Below are 12,186 nucleotides of genomic sequence, written 5' to 3'. Positions count from 1 at the left end.
GCCAGAATGGCCTAGGGTTCAGGAATAGGACCGTTTGCATCCCCATCCCAGCCCTCCCATGGAAGCATACATTCTGGGATTGGTCTTTGGTCTGGACCGGTCGTATGCTCGAGTGGTCAACAAATCGCCAGGAGGCTCTGGTGAATGTCCCTTTCTGCGGAGGGAGTGACTTGGGAGAACCATGATCTGGAGGGACTTGAGGGTCCTATGCCTCAGGAATCGGATGCTGCCAGGTTACAGAGGCATTTTGTTGAGATCATGCATCTGATAAGTCAGTACAGCGATCTCAAGGAAGAGAGTTTGGCTTTTCTTATAAATGTTTTTCAGCCATTGAGTCCTTTTAGGAACCCCAGAAAGAACACAGGGTCTCGATAGGCTTGGTTGAGGCTTGCCGAGAGGGTTTTGGACCAAGTGAACTCTCTTGTGTGTGGGCAGGAGAATTCACTTCGGTCTAGCCGATCAAGCGAGGCACTTCCTCCGCCTCTCACTTACCAGAGGAAATACTACGTTGCCTTGGAGAGACCTTTGCCACCCAAACAGTCTGACCTGAACCCAACTTGTCTGTGTCCTGGTCTGTCATTGGATTGCCTCTGTGTGGAAGGAGTCTCCCTCTTGTAGTTGGAGGCAGCAGCAATGGAGTCGACAGCCATGGCAGCATTCCAAACAGTGTCCTGGATTGAGCTTTGGTCTCTATCTATGGCCAAGATCGCATCCTATTCTCCAGGTTCCCTTACACCCGCAGAAGATGCTACACTTAGGAGACTGATGTTGTCTGGAGGTAGGGCCATCACCTACCTAGCCCACCAGACAGCTAACCTGTGGATGAACCTGGTGCTCAAGAGGTGAGACAGTTTTGTCTCAGGTCTCTAGGTTCGTTGGGTTGGAGTCAGCATTGGCACCTACAAACAGACTGGTACTGGGTTCCACTTCCCACTTCGCTAGAGGGGAGACGGAGGCCACAGTGGACAGACTTCGTGTTGAGAACAATGATATGCTGGTCCACCAGGCAGTAGACAAGACCTCCAGGTCTTTGTGTGGTATTGGTCAGGCTGGCTCTTTCTCTTCGTTTCCGAGGAAGACCCAGGCTTCCTCAGCCTATCATAGGGGCACCCAGTCATCTTATACCCCCAGCAGTGAAAGGTGCTTAGATGTGCTCATTTCAGCTCCCTGCCCATGTTAGGAAGGGGGCCAGGGGTAAGAAGAAGGGCAGACAACACTAGGTCCAGTGTTGCTCCGTTTTCCGATGGTGGGAGGGTGCCTGTTGAACCATTGGCCAGCATGGCAGCAATAATGGGCAGAGACCTATGTAGTGGATGTCCTTCAGGTAGGATATATAGTACCTTTCAAGAGAACATGACCATCTTGAAACCCCCAGGTGTTACCTGGGTGTTGTTTCTATTGCTTCATTTGGTTTTCCATCTCATCAAAATATTTTGTCACTTCCTGGGGAGGTGTTGGTAGTCTTCCAAAAAGACTAGGCATCTTAGACTTCTGCTGTGTGAAACTCTCTCTCTCTCTCTCTCTCTCTCTCTCTCTCTCTCTCTCTCTCTCTCTCTCTCTCTCTCTCTCTCTCTCTCTCTCTCTCTCTTTTCCACCTTGACCTGTTGTCAGTGACACAGGATTGGGCAGTTTGCCAACACTGGCTCTCTTCTTTTGTCCTCCAGCTTCCAATGAGTTCCTGCAGCCATCAAGTTGGAACAGTCCTAGACACTTAACTTACTCTCTTTGGAGGGCAAGTTTTTCTTGGCTTCCATGCTCTTATTATTGAAGCATGATCCATAGACTTTAGGCTGGATTCATGGACCCCTGCATCCCTAGGGGGTATGGTTCCTTACCCAACACCTAATCTTGCCTTCTTAACCTTAGTTGGAAAGCAGAGGGAATGGAAAGGGAGAGAAGATAACAGAAGTACAGTGATAGAGTAGGGTGGAGTCCTTATCCAAACTGTTCTTCCCAATACTGATTGATTTACATTAGGTTTTCATCCCTCTTCTAGATGAGGAATCTTAGACTTCCAATAATTTTACATTCTTTCCTGTCTACCATTTTCTTTAATAAGTCTGTGTCGTATCTTCATTTGGTTTGATGTGGAAGAAATCCTTAGTATGGAATCCAGCATTGTTTGGTATTCCTTTAAGACTCCATTACCGTATACCTTCCTTTTGCTTCAAGGGAACCTCTCTGGATCCCTAAGAAGCAGTTGCAGAGGCACAGCACCTCTGTTACCTATTGACCACTTTGCTACTTGTTTTTGTTCCCCACTTCCCCTCCCATGATAGCCAAGGAGGATCCAGGAACTTGGTTTTCATCAGGTAGTTACATGCTATGGTTACCCTTTGGAAAGGGAGGCTTTGACTTTTTCTTTTGTAGGGAAACACAAGAGTGTATTCATTGCCACCTTGAAAAGCCTTGGCTCCTCTATGATAGCTTGATCCTTTCAGTCAAACTTTCTTGCTGTGGGCTCAATCCCAGCCCACATGACTACTCCATAGCCTTTGGGATGTTTTCTTCCATTTATATTTTGGATAAAATGAGAAATGTCTCCCTGCAACAGCCATAGTTGATGCTTTAAATCTTGCACATGATAAGAAATTTAAATCCACAGTAATTTACTGTATAGTGACTCAAGGAGTGTTTTAGAAGCCCTAAAGAAGTTTAACCCTACCCATCCCTTAATTCAAAAGGCTCAGGAATGGCTTTTTTATCTTTCTGTTTGCCACAAATCAGTAAAGTTTTGTTGGATTCCTGGGCACACTGGTCTAGAAGGGAACAAACTGACTGATAATAAAGCAAAGGATGCTGCAAGATGTGATTTCTTAACTAATAAGGTGCCACATTTGGGTATGCGTCCAGTTATCAGACGATACATTTGTACAAAATGGCAGCAGAGATGGACTTCCCCCATTTTATACATAGATAGGAAGTACAGAAGCATTAGAAAAAGTTTTGATTTTTGGAGTTTGGGTTTTAATTGTAACAGAAGATTTGAGATCATCCTAACACAGTTTAAGATTGGCCATACCCACTTCACTCATAGCTATATTTTAGAGGGAGCTAGTGCCCCAGTTTGTGCTCACTGTGGTGGTCAGCTATCTGTTGAGCACATGCTGGTGCACTGTCCTAAATTTAATCGCCTTAGGGCAAAGTACTTACTAACGGGGAAGACTATTTTAGAAATTTTAAATGATGACGTTGAGGTAGATAACCTTATGAGTTATCTGAAAGAATCTGGTTATTTTAATGAGATATGATTTCAGTATATTTAATAAAGATTTTAGTCATATTTATTCTTATAATAAGTATATATTTTGAATATAAAAGTTTAATATATACTCATTTTTTGTTGGTTCTGTCTAATATCACTCTTCATTTTTTACATTCATATTTTAACACTGAATTTTACTAGTATATTGTCATTCATCTATTCATTATCAGTCTTATATTTCACCTTCATTACGTCGCTGAATAATCCTGAAGGGTTCCGGTGCTTGGTCTTCAAGATCCAAATTTCATAATCAGTCAGTCAATCAATCCCTGCATTCTTTGGATTTTGCACAAATTTTCTCTTTAATCCTTTTGACTGATATAGCTCATTTGAAAAATAGATGATGTGTCATGTCCCTTTTTTTACTGCCTTACAAATACCAACCCTCATTCTCTCTCTCTGAGGTTTGAGGAGGTTTTTGATCCCTATGCTGAGAAGATTCCAATGGCATGAGTGAAATTTGGCATTAATCCCTGGTACTTTTGTCAGGTCACGCTACCTTGCTGCTTCCACTCAAATGCTGGACAACTAGAAGGTGGACTTGTTACTTCCCCTTCTGACCCTGTGTCCTTTGAACAGAATTTCTAGTCTTACAAAGAATGTATGGTTTCGTCCATTTTTAGCACTCAGGATTTGGTGTTATTCCTAACCCTGTTCAAGCAAACATCAGTTGTCGGCATACATAAAAGGTGATGGTTTGTATTCTCAAAGAAAAAAATACCACATTTTGAGGATAATTTGTATTTTTCCTAGATATACAAACCTGGGCCTTTTATTATAATCCCATCTTAGCCAACCCAACATAGTCCATGTGTGTTAAAGGGAAAAGTGACAGGTTACTGACAGGCGAGCGGGCAGTGCCCTGCCAAACACCTGCTTACTGTAACCAATCAGTGACCATTTCAAGCTTGTGCAGGGGATACTCCTACTTAAAAGGCCCTGAAAACAGGAAGAATACAAATTATCTTTAAAATTTTATGTATTCAACTTTCAAAGACCAGATGTCTCAATTCTGCTATGATATTAGCTTGCCATACAAGTAAAATCAAGGTATAGATGCAGGATTTTTTTAGTGTATGCATGGATCAAGGAATTTAATTGATACAGTAGTACTGTTTTGCATTCTAAGCAGGGCATCAAAATTTGTAGCATTGTATGAGTTTGTTGCAATATGATTTTGTGTAATCCTATATAAGCTTAGATGAGATTGAAAGATACTAAAAGATTAGATACTAAAAGATGTACATTTAATTACAGTTATATCTGTTTTCTTGTATTTAGTGGCTCCATTAAGGAAACTTTAAAATGGAGTGACACTACTATGACCCACAGTTGTTTTGATAACATTAATAGATTTGTTTTATTGTGACCTACAGTTGTTTTAATGACATAAGTAAGAAAATTTTGTCTTTTCAGGAAATATATGATGCATATTTTTGGTTCTTCAGGCGATGTGAAGAATATTTTCTATGCAAATACCTTCCTCCAGATGGAATAGAAAGTGTTGGGGAACACATAAGACTAGAAATATCTATATATTTAGAACAGTTCCCAGAGCATGAGAGACATATTAGAAACCTGATTTTTAATTATCTACTTAACCGTGAAACTTGCATTAGTGGTTGCAATAGTATGGATGAAATTGATCTTATGGAAATTGGTAGTTATACAGAGCTTCCTGGTGGCAATATTGTGTTGCCAGGTGGTTACAGCAGTATTCTTGGTCCACTGACAAAAGATATCCCCGAATCGCAGCTGCTGAAAGGTCATGCAGTTGAGTGTGTGAGGTGGAGAGTGGGATTAGAGGGTACAAGTACTGTTGATTCTGGACTAGGGCAGGACCTATTGAATAAACCAGAGGATAATTCAGATGGGCTTCTTGGTGAATGCAAAAGTGGTTCAACATCACTAGCAGCTTCTCCATCAAGGAGGTGGAGACCCAAAGTAGAGGTTGTTTGCCAAAATGGGAAGAAATTTTATGCAGACCACGTTATTTGCACAGTTCCTCTAGGTGTGTTGAAAGAAAATGGAAAGACAATGTTTGATCCACCTCTCCCAGAATACAAGATGGACTCCATTAATAGACTTTGCTTTGGTGTAGTGGACAAAATATATTTAGAATATGAGCGCCCATTTTTAAATCCAAATTTAACTGAAGTGTTGTTGTTATGGGATCCTATAGACCCTAAAGAACCTGTCAGTGAGCGATGGTTCAAGAAGATTTACTCTTTTACAAAAGTGTCAGAAACTCTGTTATTGGGTTGGATATCAGGAGATGAAGCTAAGTATATGGAAACTCTTCCCTTTGACCAAGTCTCTGAAAAGTGCACTGAAATTCTACGACAGTTTTTGAATGACCCCTTTATACCAAAACCCAAAAGGTGTATCAAGTAAGTTAAGCACAAATTTATTATCTTAGCTTTGTTATGAGTGCTGTGTATTTAGTTATCAGTTTTCATTATTTTAAAACATTGCATGTTGAGATAATAAAGATAAGTCTTAGGTTTATTATTTTGTTATAATTAGTGACTGTACTCTTTTTATGTCTTTAGGGAAATATGCATAGATGTGAATGGCTTACTGCATTTTTTGTATGCTTGTGTAAATATTTTTGTATAAAAGGTACAAGAAGTTTTGAAGCAAAGCTGGACATGCAGGTTGATGAAATAAGTATATTTTTCATACATAATATTATTGATATGTTTGTAGGAATGTATTTGACACTGTTAATGAGCAGGGTAATTAAAAATCCTACGGTGCTAGATCTTTGTGTTGGAAGTTGTCATGACAAGGAAAGACATAAGAGAATTTTCAGTTACTGTATACACTCTATTGCTGTTTATAATGAAATCTTGGACAACACTGATTTCTAGTAACCAGTCTTTTAGTGACACTTTATTGTGTTTCATCAGTGTTGAAGACTTAAAGGTTATGAGTGCACCTCCCAACTTCTAGAGTATTAGGAAGAATGTGGAAAGGTCTCATGCAAATTATCAAAGTAGGAAGACTGGATAGTCACAAAGATCATTGTTCTTTTTGTTGTAGGCCCACTAGATCACTTCACAAAGTCAGAAAGAAAGAGTGTTCCTGGACTCTTTCTTATACCACCTGAAGTGACAACAGCTATTGCTGCATGCTTAAGAGGCACGCCCACCCCTGAATTTCAAGGAATTGTCAAATTTTAGTTATTAGCAGTTTTCAGCTGTTTTATGTCTAAATAAACACATCTTGAAGCGATAATACCAAAAAAATTTTGGACGTGTATTGACAATTTTGTTAATCACTTATATGACACTGTGAACTGTAAATTGCAAAACAGACTTTAAAAAAGTTTGTATGAGTAATTCATGGTAGAATCAAGTAAGTTATACACTGTTTTGGACTGTTTTATGCATAAATAAACATATGTAGAAACATTATTGCTAAAAAAATGTTTTGATTGGTTAGCAGACAATTTTGTTCATTGCTTGTATAGCACTGTGAATGACAAATTGTAAAAAAACCAGAAGCTATGAATGATCCTGGATAGGATAAAGTTTGATTTATTCACTGTTTTGGACTGTTTAAGATATAAATAAACATATCTTGAAATGTTATTGCTAAAAAAGATGTTTAGATTGATTAATGGACAATTTTGTTTCATTGCTTGTACAGCACTGTAAACAACAAATTGTAAAAAAAAGAACGTAAAACAATTGTGAAAAAGATTTATTAAAAAGTAATTTTCACTGACTAAGATATCCCATTCTCTCTATGGGATGTCAGAGAAAATGGGTTAAAATTATATAGGGATAACTTGCTCTAGATGTCCAGATTCTCTTACGATTTTTGAAAGTCCAAAAATATTTTTCTTTTGCTGTTTTCTCAAAACTTACTTTTTTCAAAGCTAGCTTTGAGAAGTGACGTCATTATTTTTTTCAACTCCAAAACAAATGAACTTAGAGGTTAAATTTCTAAATCTCTCCATGAGAGAATTTTCATTATTAGTTGTAGAATAAGGGGTAAAAATTTTGAAGCAAATCCCCTCAATCTTAAGATAAAAACTCATTTACTTTATAATGAATCAGCAACCTCAGGTAACAACCCTCATATCCCATGTTAAAGGCAAAGCCAGCAAGGACATAAAAGAGGAGCCTGGTACTGAATACCAGAATATACTGTAATGACCATTCTATCTCCCAGTGTTAAGGAGGAACAACCATTGGCCATTAAACTTATGGGAGAAAAATCCAAATAAACTTAATGTGATTCCCATCATGGCTCCAGAACTATTTAAAGATTTCATTTTGGGAATCTGTATTGGTGATGTGGGAAGGTGAGTTGGTTGACTCGTAGACAACTCTTCTGCCTGAATCCATTATGCCCATCAGGAGGTTTTAACATAATTTTTTGCTGCAGAAAATGCACTGCAACCTCTAGAATTCAGGACTTTCTGATAGTTAGAGTATTCTGTCTCCAGATGATAAAGACCCAAACTGGTTTATTGAAAATCAAGTCTCTGATGAATCTACAACTGTAGAACACTGTTTCTATTCTCGCAGCTTCAAGTCATCAGTCTGACAGTACTGAGATCTATCAGATTGCTTTGTCTTATAGTTCAAGTTTTGACAACCACTTGTCAGGCTTTAGATTACCAGAAGAGACTCAGGTCAGTAGACTGCACTTCTTGTAAGAATTGTTGCCAGCTAAGAGATTTAGTCCCCCTTTCACTAGATCTAAAGGTTAAGTTTCTCATTCTGTCCTTGAATTGCCTGTTTCCCCATCTTACCTGACTTCAGTAGATAATACCAAGAATCTTGCTAATCCTCCTAAGAATCCCAGTGGATTACAAAGAGCCTCACCTTGAGGCTGAGGTAGAGCGCTTGGTGTTTTTTTTTAAGGATCAGCATAGAATTTCTGATTCTGTCTCACTTGATATTTCTCAATTTTCACAGTTCTCTTCTTCTGGGATAGCATGTTCTATTCCTTGTCCTAGGATCATAAGGCTATAGCCAGTTTGAGGACTGGTTCTTCTCCCCGAGCAAGACGACGGGTGAGCCTGTCCCTGATCTTCCAAGAGATGAGCAAAGCTTACCATCAGATTGAGCACAACTGATATCTCTCTAGAAGTAGGAGATTACCTTTTAGGAGAAGACTGACTTTTTCTCTCCTTTTAAGTTGTTTGAGAGGAAAGGTAATTTTTTAGGCAAGTGTATAGGGTTTTTTTTTCTTTGAAAACAGAGGGACTAATGTAGAAACATGCTAAATATATTAAAACACCATGATATTTATGGATGTATTTTGTGACTAGTTGACCATTTGTAGTTTGAACGGTTCTGCTGTTCTTTAGCTTTAGGACTACTGTGCATTAAATTTAAAGTTTGTCGTATTTGAGGACTGCATAACAAATATGTAACTGTAATAGAAGAAAGAGAATTTGATGTGTAAGAGAGCACTGGAGGGGAGAAATAAAGTAAAATACAGTAATGTTTTATGTGTTAGAATATTTGCTTTGAATTTGTTTATTAGTTAATATTATTTGATTTTTATGATTATAGTTCTCTATTGGATTTTTTGTGGTTATGTTCTCTCGTACACCATTTTGACTTTATTCTATTTCAGACTGTCCTGGAGGACTAAGTAACAGTCCAGTTGCGTTCCCTGCTTCCTATAGCTTGTCATCACTGCATGCTTACTTTAACGTCAGATCTTCACAATCATGACATAAATGCATTTTGTATTAATACATTGGAAAGTTTCACATTTGCTCTTACTCCTGGTTTTGTAGATTTTTGTATGCTGTCCATATTTAGATATAAAAAAATGACAAGAGACTTGCTCATTGAAGTTACTTGTACTAGAGACTGCTTTGTTGTAACTTAACCCTTAAACGCCTACTGGACGTATCATATGTCGAATAAAATTGTCTGTTGGGTGCCAAGTGGACGCACCCGTCGCCGACTACAAAAATTTCAACCTTCGGTCAACTTTGACTCGACCGAAATGGTCAAAAAACGCAATTGTAAGCTAAAACTCTTACATTCTAGTAATATTCAGTCATGTGCCTTCATTTTACAACAAATTGGAAGTCTCTAGCACAATATTTCGATTTATGGTGAATTTTTGAAAAAAACTTATTTCTTACGCCCGTGCAGTAACTCGGCCGAAAATTTCAGAAATTCTTTCGTCATTTTGTCGTAATTTTTGCACTGTTCTATATTAGCCGTTACATGAAGTTTTATATATGGAAATGTGCGCAATTTCATGTAAAATACAGCAAAATACAACCCAAGGTTGTAGCTTTTATCAGTTTGGAAATATTTTCATATAAATCATGATAACTGCCAAAATTTCAACCTTCGGTCAACTTTGACTCGACCGAAATGGTAAAAAAACGCAATTGTAAGCTAAAACTCTTACATTCTAGTAATATTCAATCATTTACCTTCATTTTGCAACTAATTGGAAGTCTCTAGCACAATATTTCGATTTATGGTGAATTTTTAAAAAAAACTTTTTCCTTACGTCCGCGCCAGAAATTCTTTCGTCACGTTGTCGTAATGTTTGCTTTGTTTTATATTAGTCATTACATAAAGTTTTATATATGGAAATGTGTGCAATTTCATGTAGAATACAACAGAAAATAACTCATGGTTGTAGCTTTTATCAGTTTTGAAATATTTTCATATAAATCACGATAACTGCCAAAATTTCAACCTTTGGTCAACTTTGACTCGACTGAAATGGTGAAAGAATGCAATTATCGACTGAAATGGTGAAAGAACGCAATTATAAGCTAAAACTCTTACATTCTAGTAATATTCAATCATGTACCTTCATTTTGCAACAAACTGGAAGTCTCTAGCACAATATTTCAATTTATGGTGAATTTCTGAAAAAAAAAAACTTTTTCCTTACGTCTGCGCGCGGTAACTCGGCCGAACATCGCAGAAATTCTTTCGTCACGTTGTCGTAATGTTTGCATCGTTTTACATTAGTCGTTACATAAACTTTTATATATGAAAATGTGCACAATTTCATGTAGAATACAACAGAAAATAGCTCATGGTTGTAGCTTTTATCAGTTTTGAAATATTTTCACATAAATCACGATAACTGCCAAAATTTCAACCTTCGGTCAACTTTAACTCGACCAAAATGGTCAAAAAACGCAATTGTAAGCTAAAACTCTTACATTCTAGTAATATTCAATCGTTTACCTTCATTTTGCAATAAATTGGAAGTCTCTAGCACAATATTTCGATTTATGGTGAATTTTTGAAAAAAACATTTTCCTTACGCTCTGCGTGGTAACTTGGCGAACATCTCAGAAATTCTTTCGTCACGTTGTCGTAATATTTTCACCGTTTTATATTAGTCATTACATAAAGTTTTATATATGAAAATGTGTGCAATTACATGTACAATACAACAGAAAATAACTCATGGTTGTACCTTTCATCAGTTTTGAAATATTTTCATATAAATCACGATAAATAGAAATAATTCTACTTTCGGTCAACTTTAACTCGACCGAAATGGTCGAAAACTGCAATTGTAAGCTAAAACACTTACAGTCTAGTAATATTCAATCAATTACCTTCATTTTTCAACAAATGGGAAGTCTCTAGCACAATATTTTGATTTATGGTGAATTTTGAAAAAAACATTTATTCATGCATCATTTTGTGATAATATTTTCTCTGTGTTGCTTTGATCGTTTTACAATTTGTTATATACCAAAATCATCGCAATTTAGTGTACAATACAAAGAAAAACAGAATAACCCGTTAGCTTTAACCGTTTTGCTCACAGCGCGATTTGTATAAAATATATGAAAATTTTTTTTTGCGCTGTCATATATTTCAATATTTATATATGATAATGATATTTTTTTTTCATTTCTGATGATTGCATACTAAACTTCAGGCAATGACGAAAAAAGGAGCCAAAAATGAACTCTTAATCTTAAAAACTAAGTGTGCTGTGATTTTTTGAAAAAAACTTTTTTTCCACTTCGGCGCTAACTCACCAAACGCTGCCGGCATACGGGAGACGTTTTTGTAAATAGAGGCTCGGCGTTTAAGGGTTAACTGAGTGACGTTATGAACTGGAAAGTGCCAGACTGTGTTGTATTGTAGACTTCTAGAGCACGAGGAGACTACATAAATTTATATTTTTTAACTGTCACCTGAGGAACACTTCTGTTGTGTCCTGGTGCTGCTCTTGGACATTGTATACTGTCTTAGCCAGATAGAAATAAAGTTTTTTAAATAGTTGTAAAGAATGCTAGAATGAGTGTAAAAAGGGTTGACCGCAGCCAGTGATTGAGTGTGTGTGAAACCTTTTCATAGCACTGTTAAAAAAAAAAAAAAATTCCCTTTTTTAATACTGTCTTCTATGTATATCACACAATACAAACCCTTTGTATTTACATGCACTCAGTTACCGACTCCAGACAAAAAATAAGATTTCATTGAGAGAACTAGATGTAGTAGGTAGGGGAACTGGTTTCTGATCCTGAATCCATTACAGCAGGGTCACACCTGTTTCCCAAAGATGGTTTCTCAAAGCTGTTGGTTTGTTTGTACCTTCGGAAATACAAACCATTGCCTTTTTTTTATGGGAGTATACTTTATCATTAGTTGAATTATGTGAAGACATATTACAGCACTCTTCCTGACTGCCAAGTTGAACTTGAGGTTTTTGTTTTGGAGAATTTTTAGAGGTTGGAAGGACTAGTTCCATCTTACCCTTTGTCATTATTAATGAATCCCCACTGTTATGCAATAATCTTCCTTGCAGTTTTACCATTGTTGTAGTTGTAGGGGAGATGGTACTGCTTATGGGAGGCAATAGGTAGAGGAGACATCAGTCAAGTGTTGGCTTACCTCTTTCCTGTATCTTCCAAAGTCCTTCTGACTTCTTCCCTGATTACATCT

General features: G+C 37.3%; 1 protein-coding gene across 2 annotated transcripts in view; it reads left to right on the top strand.

Annotated features, from left to right (window-relative positions):
• LOC136847457 (spermine oxidase) overlaps positions 1–12,186 on the top strand; it is a 283,719-nt gene that overhangs the window by 168,567 nt on the left and 102,966 nt on the right. For both annotated transcript variants that reach the window (XM_067119166.1, XM_067119167.1), the window contains exon 3: positions 4,682–5,655. In XM_067119166.1, coding sequence (XP_066975267.1) covers positions 4,682–5,655 — 974 coding nt within the window. The remainder of the gene's footprint in view (positions 1–4,681; positions 5,656–12,186) is intronic.

The sequence above is a fragment of the Macrobrachium rosenbergii genome, chromosome 16 (genome assembly GCF_040412425.1).
Source record: "Macrobrachium rosenbergii isolate ZJJX-2024 chromosome 16, ASM4041242v1, whole genome shotgun sequence".
In the NCBI taxonomy this organism is placed as follows: domain Eukaryota; kingdom Metazoa; phylum Arthropoda; class Malacostraca; order Decapoda; family Palaemonidae; genus Macrobrachium; species Macrobrachium rosenbergii.
Note: the sequence above shows the minus strand (reverse complement) of the source record. Positions and strands in the feature narration are given on the sequence as shown.